This window comes from Hemitrygon akajei, chromosome 9 (genome assembly GCF_048418815.1).
Source record: "Hemitrygon akajei chromosome 9, sHemAka1.3, whole genome shotgun sequence".
Lineage (NCBI taxonomy): Eukaryota > Metazoa > Chordata > Chondrichthyes > Myliobatiformes > Dasyatidae > Hemitrygon > Hemitrygon akajei.
This window is the reverse complement of record NC_133132.1, coordinates 167,730,930-167,749,284: the sequence shown is the minus strand read 5'-3', so window position 1 is coordinate 167,749,284 and position 18,355 is coordinate 167,730,930. Positions and strand designations below refer to the sequence as shown.

The 18,355-nt window shown below is 40.7% G+C and overlaps 1 protein-coding gene across 3 annotated transcripts in view; it reads left to right on the top strand.

Annotated features, from left to right (window-relative positions):
• esco2 (establishment of sister chromatid cohesion N-acetyltransferase 2) overlaps window positions 1-18,355 on the top strand; it is a 40,619-nt gene that overhangs the window by 21,808 nt on the left and 456 nt on the right. For 2 of the 3 annotated variants that reach the window (XM_073057456.1, XM_073057457.1), the window contains exons 7-11: window positions 6,723-6,861; window positions 11,393-11,524; window positions 12,287-12,376; window positions 15,801-15,944; window positions 17,351-17,535. In XM_073057456.1, coding sequence (XP_072913557.1) covers window positions 6,723-6,861; window positions 11,393-11,524; window positions 12,287-12,376; window positions 15,801-15,944; window positions 17,351-17,535 — 690 coding nt within the window. The remainder of the gene's footprint in view (window positions 1-6,722; window positions 6,862-11,392; window positions 11,525-12,286; window positions 12,377-15,800; window positions 15,945-17,350; window positions 17,536-18,355) is intronic. The other variant, XM_073057459.1, reaches the window with a different exon arrangement.

The window sequence follows — 18,355 nt, the reverse complement described above, 5'->3', positions numbered from 1 at the left end:
GGCCTGACTAATTGAATAACTACTTTGGTTTTGTCTTCACTAAGGAAATTGAATAACTACTTTGGTTCTGTCTTCACTAAGGAGGACATAAATAATCTTCCGGAAATAGTAGGGGACCGAGGGTCTAGTGAGATGGAGGAACTGAGGGAATACATGTTAGTAGGGAAGTGGTGTTAGGTAAATTGAAGGGATTAAAGGCAGATAAATCCCCAGGGCCAGATGATCTGCATTCCAGAGTGCTTAAGGAAGTAGCCCAAGAAATAGTGGATGCATTAGTGATAATTTTTCAAAACTCCTTAGATTCTGGATTAGTTCCTGAGGATTGGAGGGTGGCTAATGTAACCCCACTTTTTAAAAAAGGAGGGAGAGAAAAACCGGGGAATTATAGACCGGTTGGTTAGTCTGACATAGGTGGTGGGGAAAATGCTAGAGTCGGTTATCAAAGATGTGATAACAGCACATTTGGAAAGAGGTGAAATCATCGGACAAAGTCAGCATGGATTTGTGAAAGGAAAATCATGTCTGACGGATCTTATAGAATTTTTTGAAGATGTAACTAGTAGAGTGGATAGGGGAGAGCCAGTGGATGTGGTATATTTAGATTTTCAAAAGGCTTTTGACAAGGTCCCACACAGGAAATTAGTGTGCAAACTTAAAGCACATGGTATTGGGGGTATGGTATTGATGTGGATAGAGAATTGGTTGGCAGACAGGAAGCAAAGAGTGGGAGTAAATGGGACCTTTTCAGAATGGCAGGCAGTGACTAGTGGGGTACCGCAAGGCTCAGTGCTGGGACCCCAGTTTACAATATATATTAATGATTTAGACGAGGGAATTAAATGCAGCATCTCCAAGTTTGCAGATGACATGAAGCTGGGCGGCAGTGTTAGCTGTGAGGAGGATGCAGGGTGTCTTGGATAGGTTAGGTGAGTGGGCAAATTCATGTCAGATGCAATTTAATGTGGATGAATGTGAGGTTATCCACTTTGGTTGCAAGAACAGGGAAACAGATTATTATCTGAATGGTGGCCGATTAGGAAAAGGGGAAGTGCAACAAGACCTGGGTGTCATTGTACACCAGTCATTGAAGGTGGGCATGCAGGTACAGCAGGTGGTGAAAAAGGTAAATGGTATGTTGGCATTCATAGCAAAAGGATTTGAGTACAGGAGCAGGGAGGTTCTACTGCAGTTGTACAAGGCCTTGGTGAAACTGCACCTAGAGTATTGTGTGCAGTTTTGATCCCCTAATCTGAGGAAAGACATTCTTGCCATAAAGGGAGTACAAAGAAGGTTCACCAGATTGATTCCTGGGATGGCAGGACTTTCATATGAAGAAAGACTGGATTGACTAGGCTTATACTTGCTGGAATTTAGAAGATTGAGGGGGGATCTTATTGAAACATATAAAATTCTAAAGGGATTGGACGGGCTAGATGCAGGAAGATTGTTTCCGATGTTGGGGAAGTCCAGAACGAGGGGTCACAGTTTAAGGATAAAGGAGAAGCCTTTTAGGACCGAGATGAGGAAAAACTTCACACAGAGAGTGGTGAAGCTGTGGAATTCTCTGTCACAGGAAACAGCTGAGGCCGGTTCATTGACTATATTTAAGAGGAAGTTAGATATGGCCCTTGTGGCTAAAGGGATCAGGGGGTATGGAGAGAAAGCAGGTACAGGGTTCTGAGTTGGATGATCAGCCATGATCATACTGAATAGCGGTGCAGGCTCGACGGGCCGAATGGCCTACTCCTGCACCTATTTTCTATGTTTCTAATGTTTAATAAAGCTGTGACATGATGTCCCAACTTCTGTTTGCAATGTCTAATGAGGACAACCTTTACATATGCCTTCTTCACCAGTTTATCCACCTAGACTGGCACTTTTGAGGAATTTGTGGACATGTAACCCAAGGTCCCTGTGTTCATCGTCACTCTCTGGAGTCCTATCTTTGTGTCTGTCCTACCCTTGTGTGCCTTCCCAAAGTGCATTGCCTATCAAATGTTGAAAGGCCTCAATAGAGTGAATGTGGAGAGGATGTTTCCTATGATAGGGGAGTCTAAGACCAGACGGCACAGCCTCAGAATAGAGGAACGTTCATTTAGAATGGAGGAATTTCTTTAGCTAGAATCTGTGGAATTCATTGCCACAGGTGGCTGTGGAGGCCAGGCTTTTGGGTATACTTAAGGCAGAGGTTGATAGATTCTTGATTAGTCAGGACATGATGAGTTACAGGGATTGGGGCTGAGATGGAAATGGATCAATCATGATGAAATGGTGGAACTTCCTTGATGGGCCAAATGGCTCAAGTCTGCTCCTATGGTCTTGTGGTCTAGCATTTGGCAGCTCCTGGTCAAGATGGCACCAGTGACAACAATTCTTCAGATGACATCTTCCAGATCGTCAATCATTTCAGTTTTTCTACATATTCTACTTATTATTCTTAATTTTTTTTTTGAAACTGTTAGAGCCTGTAATTTACAGTCTGTAGTTTGACTGAGTGAGCTATTGCTCTGCTGTCCACACTAAAACTCCAGAAAAGAAATGCGAGCATGAACTATTGTGAGGGGAAGCTCAGAGACGAGACAAGCGGTCATGATTGACAACATTTCTCACCGATTAAGAGATCAAGGAAAATTGAAACGTCGAGGCATCTGCGGAGGAGAGTGAGTGGTTCTCAGGGATGCCGCTGCCCTCGGAGGGGCAGCCGCTGGTGCATGCCACTGCCCCTCGGTGGAGGAGTGGGCATTGGCCTGTGCTGCTGCCATTGGTGGGGGATAGCGGCACTGGTCCATGCCGCTGCCCTTGGAGGTGTTATTGAAATCCTGCGTTTGGCCTCTTTCAGTTATGTTTTTTTGTGTTCTGTTTTCTCACGTTGCCGATCGGCGGGCTGGGATCTTTTAGCTTTTGTGCGCGGGGTGGTTGGGGTTTGCCAGTTTTCTTTCATTTTCTTTTTGTGCAGTGGGAGGCGTTGATGTCTTTCTTTCAACTACTATGGTTTTCTGTATTGTGGCTACCTGGAGAAGACAATTCTTCTAGGTGTATTCTGCATATATACTTTGGTAATAAAAGTAACCTTTGAAAACAATTTTTAAAAATCAGAACACTTGGAAGAATTCAGCAAGTCAGACAGCACCTATGTAGGCAAACATTGCAAATCAACATCTTGGAATAAGTCCCTGCATCAGTACTGAGAGGGACCAGGAAAGATTGCCAATATATTGCAGAACAAGGGGGTGGGGATAGGACAGAGGCTGGTGGGTGATGTGGGAGCCAGATAGGGAAGGAATGAAGGCCAGAGTGCACCAGCCAGGTGAAAAGGATGAGAAGATGAAGTAAATGGAGGTACGATGGAGAGATAAAATGACTTGGATCCAGAAGCTTGAACTTGTCTTCAGCTTTCTTCCATATTGGTTAGACATGACTTGCCACACACAAAGCTATGCTGACTATTCCTAAGCAGTCTCTGTCTATCCAAATACTCATGTCCAGTCCCCTACAATACGCCCAATAACTTTCCTACTACTGATGTCGGGTTCATCGGTCTATAGGTTTCAGGTTTATTCTTAAAGCCTTTCTTAAACAGTGTAACAAAATAGGCTGTCCTTTGGTATCTCTCCTGTCACTAAGGATGATTTAAATATCTCTGCTAGGGCTCCTACAAATTCTGTACTTGCCTCCCACAGGGTCCATGGGAACACCTTGTCAGACCTTGAGGATTTGTCCACCCTAATTTGCCGCAAGACAGCAAGGACCCCCTCCTCTGTATTTTCTGTCGGGTCCATGACCTCGCTGCTGTTTGGCCTCACTTCTATAGACTGTCAATCGCTCAAGTAAACTATGGTCACCATGCTATAGTAACAATATTGCCTGGGATGAAGCAATTCATTTATGAAGACGATTTAGAAAAGCTAGGTATATTCTCCCTAGAGCAGATGTGAAAAAGATAGGGCAAGACATCTATAGACTACTAAAACTCTCATGCTCTGTTTGTCTGTTTGTGACCTCCAATTAGTGTAAATGGTGCATTACAGCGGCACTATTTTTGGCTAAATCAACTGAAAATGCGCTAACTTACAGAATGAAGGCAAAGTTCAGGGTTATATATTCATATAAAATTGCTCACTCGCCAAAATCAACAGCCTTGCTTTCACCCAAGAGCCGATGTCAGCCATGATGTAAACCACAACGCATGCGCAAGGCCAGCCTCAGAAGCAACTCACGATGCCCACAGCAGCGACACCAGCCGGAGCAAAAGGACAGGGCAGCTGTATTTCGAGCAGTCACATTCGGCTAATCACCATCAGCATGTCAGGATTAGGACAGATCAAACTGCCACCCATCTATAAGAGATAATTAAATCTTATTGTAATGACTTACTTCGAGACACCCATCAAACCCTTTGCTGCAGTCAAAGGACAACGGTGACTGTATCACGTCCATTTAGGAGAGTGCCAACCACATCATCAAGAATAATCAGCATCCTGGAGTCTTTGATGTTACTGCTTTGTATCTTCTATCCAGCATTAGGGTTTTAAAAAAATAAATATGGTCAGCCTAATCATGGTGCGTGGAAAGAAGGGAGACATTATGGTCAAGAGATGATGCCAAACGTCGTCGGGAAGCGGCAAGGAGAGGGAGAGAACAAGAATCGGATGAGGCCAGGGCCGCACGACTCCAGGCTTAAAAAGTCAGGACAAAAAAGATGAGAGAAGAAGAGACAGGAGGAGAGGCATCCACGTCTCCAGAATGACAACAAACAGGCACAAGAGGAGGAGAGAGGAAGGGACAAAGGAGCTGAGAAATACACGTCTCCAAGATCAGAAACAAAGAATAAACAGCAGAAAAGATGAATGGAGATGGCGGATGAAAGGACTGCACGTCTCCAGAATGACAACGAGAGGCACAAGGGTGGCAGATCAACCAGAAATGATGCCATCAAAAGTGTCCTTCGTTAAACAAGGAGGAGCTATATTTGCCTTGCTATGCGTCTTTCTTCTTTAATAAACTAAGGTTTTCTTCAATTTCAAAAGTAAAACAATACCAATAGTATTCAGGAAAATTTAATGTTCATTCTGGTCACATCAGACTGCACTACCCTTCTCTCAAAGGGTGCCCCAAGGGGTCACCCCTTTGTCTAATGGTATACAAAACTGAGGGATATAGAAATGGAGAATATTTTCCTGAAAATGGAAAATTCAATGTTCATCTGGCTTCACCATTGCAACATAACCTCCAATTTCTGTATTATGTGCCCAACTAGTGAAAGCCAAGATCTGATGAGCCATGTTATTGACCATCTAGAATCTACGGATTTGTACTCCAAATTTTGTCTGTTTCTCAGTTCTCCTTATTGTTCATGGTGTATGTCCTAGTCTTGTTAGTGCTCTCAAAATACATTGATAACGGGAGTGTAATACAGATTAAACTCAATCTGCCTATTTCAGCCTAAGACTACCTTTCACACGATCAACAACTCTATCAGTCCTGATGCTGCCTGTGAACTTGCTGATCATGCCATCCTCTTCCAAGTCATTTACATATATTGCAAAGAACAAGGATTCTGGCAGCACTGACGTTTGTGATACACCACTAGTCAAAAACACCCAATAGCAAACATGAGGGATATGGGACAAACGTGGGGAAATGGAGTAGGTTAGGTGGGCACACACGAGACTGCAGATGCTGGAAATCTGGATTAACACACACAAAATTCTGGAGGAACTCATAGACAGGCAGAATCTGCATCCTCCTCTGCCACCTTGGAGCCAGATGCAGAATGGAGGAGCAACACTTCATTCTGTCCTGGTAGTCTCCAAATTCCTCGAATCAGATCCCTCCTCCTTCAGTCTGCCTTTCCACCTATCACCTTCCAGTTTCTTGCATTATTCTCTTTTCCTCACCTCTTCCCTTTTCCATGTCCCCAAAAAATAAGTAATTTAAGAAAATAAAACCAATGTATCGATAGTTACATAAGCCACTTCTTTTATGATGTGCAATTGTTCCTGTGTTGGACTGTTCTATGGTGCAGAGACTTTGCCAAACCATTGCTAACAATGTGCTCAGTGCCACTGCCCCAATGATTGTGATTTTCCTCTGTTTCTTCATCTTTCTAATGTGCATCTACATCGAGGATTTGTTTTGTATCGTCCATATTGTAAACAAGCAAAATTATCTGCTTAATTCTCCCTCTCCTTTTCCATTATTAATTCCTCTCACTTGCTGCACGTAGTTGCACTGCTGCAGTAGAAGCAAGTTTGTACTTTGAATTGTGTGAGCTTTAGTATGTAAAGCTGTGAATTGTTAATTCAAGTTACTGAATTTCGGTTTCACATGTATTATATAAATAATAACCATCTTCACATTTGCGTGTGACCTTTGTAAAGGGAGGTGAAAAATCTGCCGAGTAGCTGAAAATCAGACACTGAATTATTCATATGATTAGTATCGCTAACAAAAGCACTTGCAGAATTTTTCTATAGCCATAGAACTAATTTATTGTTGTTCCTGTCTCAAGATCCCATGTGTGCATGTCTCTTGTATATTTGTATTCAGATTGAATTTTCTGTAGTGTTTCAGAAGCATATGGGTCATTCCATTTATTCTAGTTTAGCTGGCCTATGTAGGTATTTTCCAGTCCGGAATGTGAATGAAGATGATGTCAGTGATTTTGAATTTACTACAGTATTTAATTTCTAGGACCCTCAATGTAATTTCTTTCTATGTAGGTGTGAACTGCAAAAAGAAGAAAATATAACCGCTGGGTCCAGTAATTTTCTTGCTCTTCCCAAGATGCCTTATCATGCACTTATACTGAAAATTAAGAAGAAAGACTATGATAAAGTACATAGTGATCAGCTAATAATAGTAAGTTCGAATTTGCTTGATTTTCTAGAACAAAGGGCTATTGAATGATTTTTACCAAAAAAAAACTCAACATAAATTGGGGAAAAAAGCTTTCTACAAAAGGAGGTTCTCCGAAAATTAATCTCTCTCCAAATAGGATTGAAATTGAAATTTACTTTGAACTTTGTAAAACAAAAAACCCTTTTGGGGAAAATAATCCTAAGCCAGCCAACAACTTAGTGAAATATTTGTGCTTGCTTCTTCCCATGTAAGTTACTCCTGTACATGCCTAGATATATTGCAGCTTCAGGACTTGCTGAATGACAGACTGCTATATCAGTCGCTCTACTCTATTCCTGAACTTCACATTGAGGCCAAAGGCAAATCCCAATCTTGTTGGGATTGCCCAGTATTATACCGAGGAACTGTCTTCCTGATCTTCTATGAGGTTAAACCTAGAAAGGTTCAGGCATGTTGTTCATTTGATTCTTGGCCTAAAAGATGACAGGTTAGACCGATCATTTTTATTTGTCACATGTATGTTGAAACATGCAGTGAAATGTGTTTGATTGTGTCAAGTATCAACACAGTCTGAGGAATTGCTGGTGGCAAATGTAAGTGTTGCCATACTTCTGGCACCAATGTAACATGTGCACTACCCACTAACCCTAACCACATGGGAGGAAACCGACACAGTAATGGGGAGAATGTATAATCTTACAGTCAGCAGCAGGAATTGAACCCGAATCACTGGCTCTATAAAATGTTGTGTTAACTGCTATGCTACCATAGAATAAGTTGTTAACGCTACTTATTTCAATTGAGATTATTACTATTTTTGCAGCATCTTAATGCTTTCATCATTTTTAATTACATAACCTTTAGTAGCTCATAAATATCTCAGAATATCTGATAGAGAATAAAGGTCTTCCCCAGCTTTGTCTTCTGCCAAAGCCTACCAGGACATTTCACAGCGCATCCTTAAGACTTTGCAATATTTGCCCTACACATCTGACCTAGGCGAGCGGCCTGAGACTTAATACCCAGTTTTGTCACATCTTCATGGTTAAAACAAAAACTAGAAGCTGCTTTTTACTCTTCAAGAAGTTTATTTCCTTTTAGCCTGCTGGGTGCACGTTTTTGCAACATAGATCAAGTAAAAGCATTCTGCCAATGAACAGAACTATGACACGTTTCCTAGAAACATTCAAAGCTTTGCTGGGTTTGAGAACTACTACACTGCTTAGCCTACTGAGTTCTTCCAGCTATTAGTTTTTTGCTCTTACCTTCCAGCCTCTGCAGTCTCTTGTGTCTCCAATTTATTTGAAATTATTGTTTGCTTTTTTATCCTGCTGGTTAATTATAAGAGTGCAAATTCAGGTTCAAAGACAAAGTACAAATTGGAGTGGGAAGTCAATTATAAAATTATAATAAAGCAGACTGTCTCATCGTGAAATGTCAATTCATCATTTTCCTTTGTAGAGAGACTGCTAAATCTGCTAAATTCCTCCAGCATTTTATAGTTAGAGTACAATAGGGAAACAGGCCCTTTGGCCCATCTAGTTCATGCTGAAACCATTTAAAGTGTCTACTTCCATTGATCTGCACTGGGACCATTGCCCTCCATATCCCAAACTTCTTTTAAAAGTTCAAATTGAGCTCCCATGAGCCATATGTGCTAGTACCTCATTCTGCACTCTGGAGACACTCTGAGTGAAGAAATTTTTCCACATGTTCTCCTTAAATCTCACCTTTCACCCTTAACCCATGATCTTTCGTTATATTCCCACCTAACCGCAGTGAAAAAAGTCTGCTTGCATTTACCCTATCTATACCCCTATCATTTTGTATACCTTTACCAAATCTCCTCTCAATCTTCTATGTTCTAAAGAATACAGCCCTAACCTATTCAAATTTTCCTTATAATTCAGGTCCTCCAGACCCAGTAACATCCTTGTGAATTTTCTCTGTACTCTTTCAAACTTGTTTACATCTTTCCTGTAGGTAGGTGCCCAAAACTGCACACAATACTTCAAATTAGGCCCCAACTACTTCAACATAACATCCCATTTTCTGTATTAAATACATTTATTTATGAAGGCCAATGTGCCAAATTTTGTTTTTTACAACCCTATATACATGTGGCGCCTCTTCCAACTTGTATTCCCACATCCCTTTGTTCTACCACACACCTCAGTGCGCTGTTGTTCACTGTGTAAGACCCACCCTGGTTGGTCCTCCCAAAGTGCAAAACCTCGCACTTGTCTGCATTAAATTCCATCTGACACTTCAATAACAAACTCTGCCATCTTCTTTAGGGATGAAGATAGCAGAGCTTGTCACCAAAAATGCAGTTATAATCTATACCTGAACCAGTTTATTGGTCATATACGCTGAGAAAGCACTGGATCCTTTTTTTAAACATGTTAAGATATTAAAGATAAAATCTGTAAAATACATTAAGCATGTATTCAAGACAATACATGGGCAGCTGCGAGCACATGGAGGAGAGTTTGTGGCTGGCTTACCAATTTCTTCCTCTCAAGAAGACCTCATTTAGATTTTCAGAATAGTGTTTTTGTCTAACTGAAAACAGGACTGTGTTAGTAATGGAAATTTCGAGATTACAATTAGAGAAGTACCTATCAAAAAAAGTAGAACCAAAGAAATTTTTTTGACTTGCTTTGACTTATGTGATAGGAAGTTAGGTACCTTTCTGTCTTTGAATTGTGAAGTGATGACATCATTTCTGGATATCCGGTAGTATTTTACTCTAAGCATTTGAGGTCCAATAAAGAAATCTAGGACTTTTTAAATTATTTCATTCAAGACCACTTGGCAAAACCTAGGGTAAAGTGAAATATCAGATAGCTATGGGTGGGTAACTTGAGGGTACAGTAAAACATTTTATTTGCTGAGCTGATCTGAACCATTGATTAGAGGGCCCTTTTGGAGTGAGGTAGCGGAGAATAACATCAAACAGATGTTGACACTGAGTCGAATAAGAAAATATAGGGGGACCTGAACAAATGATTAATGGAAAAGATGATGTTGAGGAGCAACCTTACTGAGAGGGAGAAGGGGAGGTGTAATTTTACTGATGAATTGCCAGAGATTCAGGCTATCCAGAAGGGAAATGGAATGTTGACCTTCATTGCTAGAGGGATTGAATTTAAGATCCAGGAGGTTATGCTGCAACTGTACAGGGTACTGGTGAGGCTGCACCTGGAGTACTGTGTGCAGTTCTGGTCTTCTTACTTGAGGAAGGATATACTGGCTTTGGAGGTGGTGTAGAGAAGGTTCACCAGGTTGATTCCAGAGATGAAGGGGTTAGACTATGATGAGAGATTGAATTGCCTGGGACTGTACGTGCTGGAATTCAGAGAAGAGAAGAGATCTTATAAAAACATAAAATTATGAAGGGGATAGATTAGATAGAGACAGAAAAGTTGTTTCAACTAATAGGTGAGACTAGAACTAGGGTCAGAGCCTCAAGATTTGGGGGAGTAGATTTGGGATGGAGATGAGGAACTGCTTTTCCCAGAGGGTGGTGAATCTGTGGAATTCTCTGCACAATGAATCAGTGGAGGTTACCCCAGTGAATATATTTAAGACAAGTTTGGATAGATTTTTGCATAGTAGGGGAATTAAGGGTTATGGGGAAAAGACAGGAAGGTGGAGATGAGTCCATGGCCAGATCAGCCACGATCTTATTGAATGGCGGAGTAGGCCCGACTGGCCAGATGGCCTATTCTTGCTCCTATTTCTTATGTTCTTATGAGGTTAAGGGTTTGTGGCTCAAGGCAAACCGGTGGTTGAACCATTCTTTATGATGTTAGAACTGCCAGAATACTGAGATCTCAGGATAGCATGCCTAGAACTAGAAACTGGGTGCAAAATTAAAACTAGGCTGGACAATTCAAAAGTCAAGTCTTTGCTTAACTAGAAGCTGATGCAGATCAATAGCACAAGTGAGTAAGCAGGGCGCAAAATGGGAAGAGGATTTGAATGGCCTTCTAATATGTGGAGGATCAAAAATGAAATTTCAAACAGCTGTACATTAGGACAGTCAATTCCAGAGGAAAGAGTATGGAAGTGTTCCAGCATTGGATGAATTAAGGTAGGAGAAGAGAATCGCAAAGGTGGGCATAAATGGTCACAGAGATGATCTGACCCTCCTCTGGGTTGTGTGGAAACCAGTGCAATGAATGACCAGGTTTGGTTTTAGTCAGGTGTCAAAACACATTGAGGAATATCAACCTGGGATGAGGAGGCTGCCTTTTGAAATGTACTTTAAAGGCATATTGTAACTCAATTATTATGGACAATTTCCTTTCCGCTATTGGAAACTCAGAAAATTTAAACACTGATTTAAATTGTAGAAAATGTATTCTAGTCTTAGTAAATTAGAAACTGGACTGTAATAGCATCATAGATGTCTACTTGTTCTCACAATAACAGGTAAGCATTCATGGATATCTCTGCCTTGGGACAGTGCCTTCAAAGTTTAAGAGCCTGACTAAACAGTTTCTTGAATACGGTCATTTTGCAGGATGCAGGTCAGAAACACTTTGGACCTATCATCTGCAAGTCCTGTGGGATGATTTATACAGCCGCTAACCCTGAGGATGAACTGCAGCATTTACAACATCATCAAAGGCTCCTGGAAAGGCTTCGCTTTGTGGTATGAATGGTTATATTTAATCTCAGCTACAGAGTTCTTGAGAGTGCGTCTATAATACAGTCATAGAGTATACAGCACAGAAACAGGCATTTCAGCTATCTAGTCTATGTCAAACTGTTACTCTGCCTTCTACCATCAACCCATACCTGCACTCCATATCCTCCCAGCCATGTACTTAACCAGATCTCTCTTAAATATTGTAATCAAGCCTACAATCATCACTTCTGCTGGCAGCTCGATCCATACTTGTCTTCATGAAGAAGTTCTCATTTGGGTACTTATTAAATATTTCACCTTTCACCCTTGACCTTTAAACTATTGATTTACTAGGATGTTGCATATTGGGTCAAGACAATGCATAATCTTCATGAAAGGAAAGGGGAATAAATCTTAAATGTGTAAAGTATAGGACTGGAATGCCTAAACTAGTTGCACAGTCAAAGGTTATGGGATGAAGGCAGGAGAATGGGGTTCAGAGGATTAATAAGCCAGCCGTGATGGAATGGCAGAGCAGGCTCATTGGGCGGAATGGTCTAATTCTGCTCCTATGTGTTATGGTCTAAAAGTTTAAGTGCCTCATCTGAAGATCACATACTGTACCTCAAATTTGCATCAAGTTTTGTTGAAACACATCAGAATAAGATGAATTTAAATAAGGAACCCACTTCATCACTTAACCACAGCTGATTTTTTTGTTGTATCTTGAGTTTTTGAAACTTGAAGAAAATGCAATGTTAAAAATATTTATCTTTAACAATGCAGGGATGGAAAAAAGAACGTGTTGTGGCAGAGTATCTAGATGGAAAGATTATAATGATTCTCCCAGATGATCCTAAATATTCTCTCAAAAAGGTAAAAATAAAAGGCACAGTAACAATTAATTATTTTTCAGAACTTTAAGTAAATTTGCCATTACTTGTTGGTGTGTCCTGGTTATACTTGGAACAAATTTGCGTTGTATAATTTATTCCCTTTAATCTGTAATTTATTTCAGATCAACTGGATTTATTTTGAGTACTTTAATATATTGAAACTGAGTTAAAATTATTGAATAGAACATAGAAACCCTACAGCACAATACAGACTCTTCGGCCCATAATGCTGTGCTGAATATGTACTTACTTTAGAAATTATCTAGGGTTACACATAGCCCTCTATTTTTCTAAGCTCCATGTAACTATCCAAGAGTCTCTTAAAAGACCCTATTCTATCCCCTGCACCACCATCCATGCACTCACCACTCTCTGTGTAAAAAAAAAACACTTAGCCCTGACATCTGCTCTGTACCTACTTCAAAGCACCTTAAAACTGTGCCCTCTCGTGCTAGCCATTTCAGGCCTGGGAAAAAGCCTCTGACTATCCACATGATCAATGCCTCTCATCAGCTGTTTACCAGAGTAAAGTTCAGGAAGTCACTGTAAATTTTGGGGGTTAGGGCAATAACATAGTGGTTAGCGCAATATTTTACTGAGCCAGCCATAAGGTCAGGGTTTGATTCTTACTGCTGTCTGTAAGGAGTTCGTAGCTTTTCCCTGTGACTGGGTTTCTTCTGGGTGCTCCAGTTTTCTCCCATGTTTCAAAAAACATTAATGAGTTGTGGCTACTCAGCACAACTACTCACTGTTTAGGTTTGACGCAAACGAGTTTTACTGTATGTTTCACTGTACACACGACGTGAAAGACACTTCTAAGTAAAGTTACTTGAAGAGATGGAGTGTTGCTTAGTACCAGAACATTTTTGAGGGGTTTGGGGAGAGAGTGATTTTTGTGTTTTCAAATGTGCAGAGACATTAAGCTGGTGAAACATTAACACTCTGAATCTGTACTGAGATTCAGTACATAAACTTGATCAGCATGGTCTTTGCCTAGCGATGAACGTTGGATTGAGGGTTTGTGTCTAGTTCCTAGAGAGATGGTATACTGTTGAAAAATATTAGTTGCTAGGCTATCTTGAAGAAGAAAGAGGAGATGGAGAAATGATTAGAGAAGATGGCATGACCAAGGAAGATTGTTTCTTTATCATGCAAGGGTATGATGACAATGACTATGGGGGAGTGGGGAGTGTCAGGTACAATATCTGTAAAGGAAACAGTTAATTAAGCTGTGAGTCCATAATGGTAATTGATCATGTGCCGTGGATGTGAAAATGCAAAGAGGTAATTTGTTTTAGCCAGTTGTTTGAAGAGGAGATTTGGGGGAGGACAAACTGAACAAGTTGTTCTGTTTTAAGCCAAAAGTCTCTTTAATATGGGAAGGAGGATAAGGTAAAGTTCAATTAACAAAACGTATCAAAAACAATCCACAGTGCACCAAACCACAAGGATTATTGGTCAAAGAAAACTTTACGTGTCATTTTTTAAATGGGCAAAAATAAATTTGTGATTTTATGAGGGAGATCTTGTCAGCTGTCAACACTATAAAGGAGCCATTAAATTCAGAGATTGGAATGACTCATCTTAAAGCTGATTTTGGTTTGGCAGGTGACTGAGTATTTGGAATGCTTTCATACACTGTCCTGTTGCTGACAATGTTTTCATACAGCATAACCTCTAACTCAGTTGCTGCTGGCTGAAATACCACTCTGGTTCCCACCTCACTGCCACCCTGCCTCCTGGGTAGCCCTATCAAACCTTCCTGCAACCTGTCCTTGTACAGATCCCACCTGCCTTGGAAGAGATCCTGGTTTTCTAGGTATCTGAAGCATACCCTCTTCCAGCAGCTCTTAAACCACACATTGAACTGTACTATATTCCTACTTCCGGCCTAACTAGCAAGTGGCCCAGGATCTTGCAACACTAGAAGTCGTGCTCATTAACTTTCAACCTAACTCCCTAAATTCTTTGTGCAGGTCCTTGTCTCTATTTCTTACCTGTGTAGTCTCCTCTGCCATTCAATAAGATGATGGCTGATCTCAGCAACATTTTCCTGCATTGTATTCTTTAACTTGTAGAAATATTGGTTTCTGTCATGAATATACTCAGTAACTAGTGGTCAGAGGAACCTGGGAGATCTTGAACAAGAATCTCTTCATTCTTAGCTCTAAAGAATGTAGGTTAAATCTGCTTAACACGAGGAAATCTGCAGATGCTGGAAGTTCAAACAACACACACAAAATGTTGGTGGAACACAGCAGGTCAGGCAGCATCTATAGGGAGAAGCGCTGTCGACGTTTCGGGCCGAGACCCTTCGTCAGGACTAACCGAAAGGAAAGATAGTAAGAGATTTGAAAGTAGTGGGGGGATTTGAAAGTTTGCCTGTTCTCCATCTCCCTCTGGTGTTCCCCCCCCCCCCCCCTTCTTTCTCCCAAGGCCTCCCGTCCCATGATCCTCTCCCTTCTCCAGCTCTGTATCACTTTTGTCTAACACCTTTCCAGCTCTTAGCTTCATCCCACCCCCTCCGGTCTTCTCCTATCATTTCGCATTTCCCCCCTCCCCCCACTACTTTCAAATCTCTTACTATCTTTCCTTTCGGTTAGTCCTGACGAAGGGTCTCGGCCCGAAACGTCGACAGCGCTTCTCCCTATAGATGCTGCCTGGCCTGCTGTGTTCTACCAGCATTTTGTGTGTGTTGTTGTTTAAATTTGCTTAAGCCTTCACTTTAAGATAAAATTGTTATTCCAGGAATTAATCTGGTGAGACTTTGAGCCCTTGGGTTCAAGACCAGACTTGGACACTAGGTGTAGTCTTCCCAGGCCCCCTGTAGAATTTCAGTCAGTCATCTTCTCAATAAACAGGCAACACAATGGTATAGCAGCTAGCGTACAATGCCAGTAATCAGGGTTTAATTCCTACTGCTCCCTGTAAGGAGTTTGTACTTTCTCTCCTTGCCGTGTGTTTCCTCCCTTATATGTTCCAAAGACATATGAGTTGGGATTAGGAATTGTGGCATGCTATGTTGGTGCAGAAGAATGGCGACACTTACGGGGTGGTCCTCACCACATCCTCTGACTGTTAGTCATTGATGCAAGTGATGCATTTCATTGAATGATTTGATATACTGTATGTGACAAATAAAGCTAATATTCTTTTTCTTTCTCTTCTGCTCAAATTATCTTGCCATAAAGGCCAATGAGCTCTTTGCTGATGGCTTGCTCTATCTGTGTGCTAATTTTCAGTGATTTTTCAGTGCCAACTACTTCTATTTCTTAATTCTACTGAAGGAGCAAATGCTTTCAAGTCAGATAGGATTAATGTCAGGAGGAATGGACATTAATGATAGAAAATAAATCTATTATGTATATGTATTGTCACATAACAGCATGTATGTTTTTGTACAGGTGGAAGAAGTGAGAGAGTTGGTAGATCATGAATTGGGGTTTCAACAGGCCACAATAAGCTCCCCAGGTCAAAGCAAAACCTACATGTTTGTCTCTAATGAAAAGAAGATTGTTGGCTGCCTTATTGCAGAAGATATAAAGCAGGTGAAGTTTCTACTACTGTACTTTAGCTGCTCCCCAAAAAGATTTCATCCTTAGCACATTAACATTTTTAACTCAATTATTCTATAATATATGTTAAGTTGGGTGGCAGGGTGGAAATACCAAAGGCAGTGTAAGGCGCTCCTTCCCTCTGCTAGCCTGCAGGTCACCCTTGGGCAAAGTGTGGCACCTGCTTAGTCCCCTGATCAGGGTCACATGAAGCCATAGGAGCAGGTGGTGGATGGTTGTATGAGCAGCTAGTGCATATCACAAATCCTGGTTATGCGAACACTAACGCCAGGCAGACCATCTCTGAAGAGTATTAATAATGGCTGGGGTCACCCATCTTTTAAAGACACTGCCCAGAAGGCAATGGCAAACCACTTTGGTAGAAAAATTTGCCAAACACAATCATGGTTGTGAGACCACGATCACCTGTGTCACGGCACAATGATGATGACAGCAGAGTTACAGATTCTTCCAGCCAAATAAGCCCACACCATCCATGTGAATCTCTAACCTATATTGGATCGTGACACTTTTGTGATCCAAAGGTAATTTTGAAACTTAAGAATGAGGTATAAGACATGTTGCTTACAATTATTTTATTAAGTGTCACAAGAGCAAAGACTAGAAAGGAAGAAGCATCGCAAGAGACAAAAGAACAAGACCAGAGAAAAAGAAAAGCCTTTAAAGGTGGTGCAGTTTTATTGTATACAAGACTTCTTGTATCAGAAAATTCCAACAGATACCAGTTAATCAATTAAATAGTCATTCAATTAATGTGACACTCGCTACTGAAACCAACGTGTCAGCACTGATTTTATTCATTTCCAATCAATCAATTCCGCCGTTGATAACTATTAGCGACTATACTTTTATAGTACTGTAGTAGTATTGACAGTGTCCTAATTCCTTCTGTAATTCATTTAAATACATAATTGGTTGCTCAGTTAAACTGTAGTTCATATTTTTTAAATAACTTTTTAACTATTTCCATGAAACTTTGACTAACTGTGGCCAAATTGGGTCCTGATGTGCCCCAATTAACCAGAATCCACTATCTGAATGTAATCATGGTGTTTAAAGGAAGAGTGAAGCAATGCTGAGGTGGAAACTGGACTCACGTGCCAAATAATCTGTTTCCTACCCTGTACTGAGGCATTACAAGTGGTGTCAATGTTTAAATCTAATCAAAGGTTAGAGATAACTTATCCTTCCATCCACCCATACTCATTGATTAGAGTACGTTAATTAGTTGGTTGCAACCTGACCTAAAATTTCTATCACATTAGATAAAGATTACACAAATAACTTGTTTATCTCCCGTCCTTCTGTAGACTTACGCTATTTGATTAAGTTCATTGAGTTATCTGTGAGTCTTCACTCTCCAATTTGTATGTGTACAGGCCTTCAGGGTGCTTTCTGAGCCTGCAGATCAGAAGATAACTGAGAACCAAGTGGTATTTGAATATCGTCGTGCCTGGCAATGCGCTACAAAGCCCGAAAAAGCTGTTTGTGGTGTGAGCAGAATCTGGGTATTTTGCATGATGAGAAGAAAGAAAATTGCCAGCAGAATGTTAGATGCTGTTCGGTAAGTAGTAATGTTACTTTGACATGTCAATAAGGCACCGACTTATTTATCAATAGTTTTTTTTCTCAATGTCCCCCAAAATCCTTTAGAAAAGAGGTCAGTGGTATAAAAACTTTAGTATCAAGCCTTACCCAAAAATGGTCATGGTGCAGCACCTTGGAATGCTATGAGAGCTATATAGTTGCAAGTTATTGTTGAACCATTAAGATATTTCTGACATCTGGTAGAATGAAACTGTGAGAACAGCCTCCTTTGTACCAAGGATTTGACAGACTTAACCGTAATTCTCAATCAGCTACCTGTTAATCCTCTCACCAGGGAAACATAAGAGTAGATACAGTACTTTAAAGTGTGTACACATTTTTTAATTAATCTTTTTGCTTTTTCTCCCTTGTATGAGTTGCAACATAATTCTGAAAGATGGTTTATTAACAAAACTTCGTTGAAAGCACTTTCCAACTTTTTCCACTTAAACTTTGTGTGCTGGTTATCCACTAGGAATTCACTACTGGAAGCATGTTATCCTTACCTGTATCTAGTCAATCCTCAGATTGCTAACTTGCAATCACCTTGTAAAGAAATCTAGGAAGGCATTTACAAAACTGTAATAGCACCATCTTGAGGCAATGCATGATGGTTACATCATTTTTTCTTTACGTTAATCACACATCCCACCTCTCAGCCATTACCTCGGTTCAGTACCCCAGTACTGTTTTGCGCAGTACGGGATGCTTCCTGCATGACACAGGCGGTTGGATCCACACTGCCTCAAATATTAGAGAGCAGTTAAGTAGTTTCACCATCTCAAATGTCCCTTTTA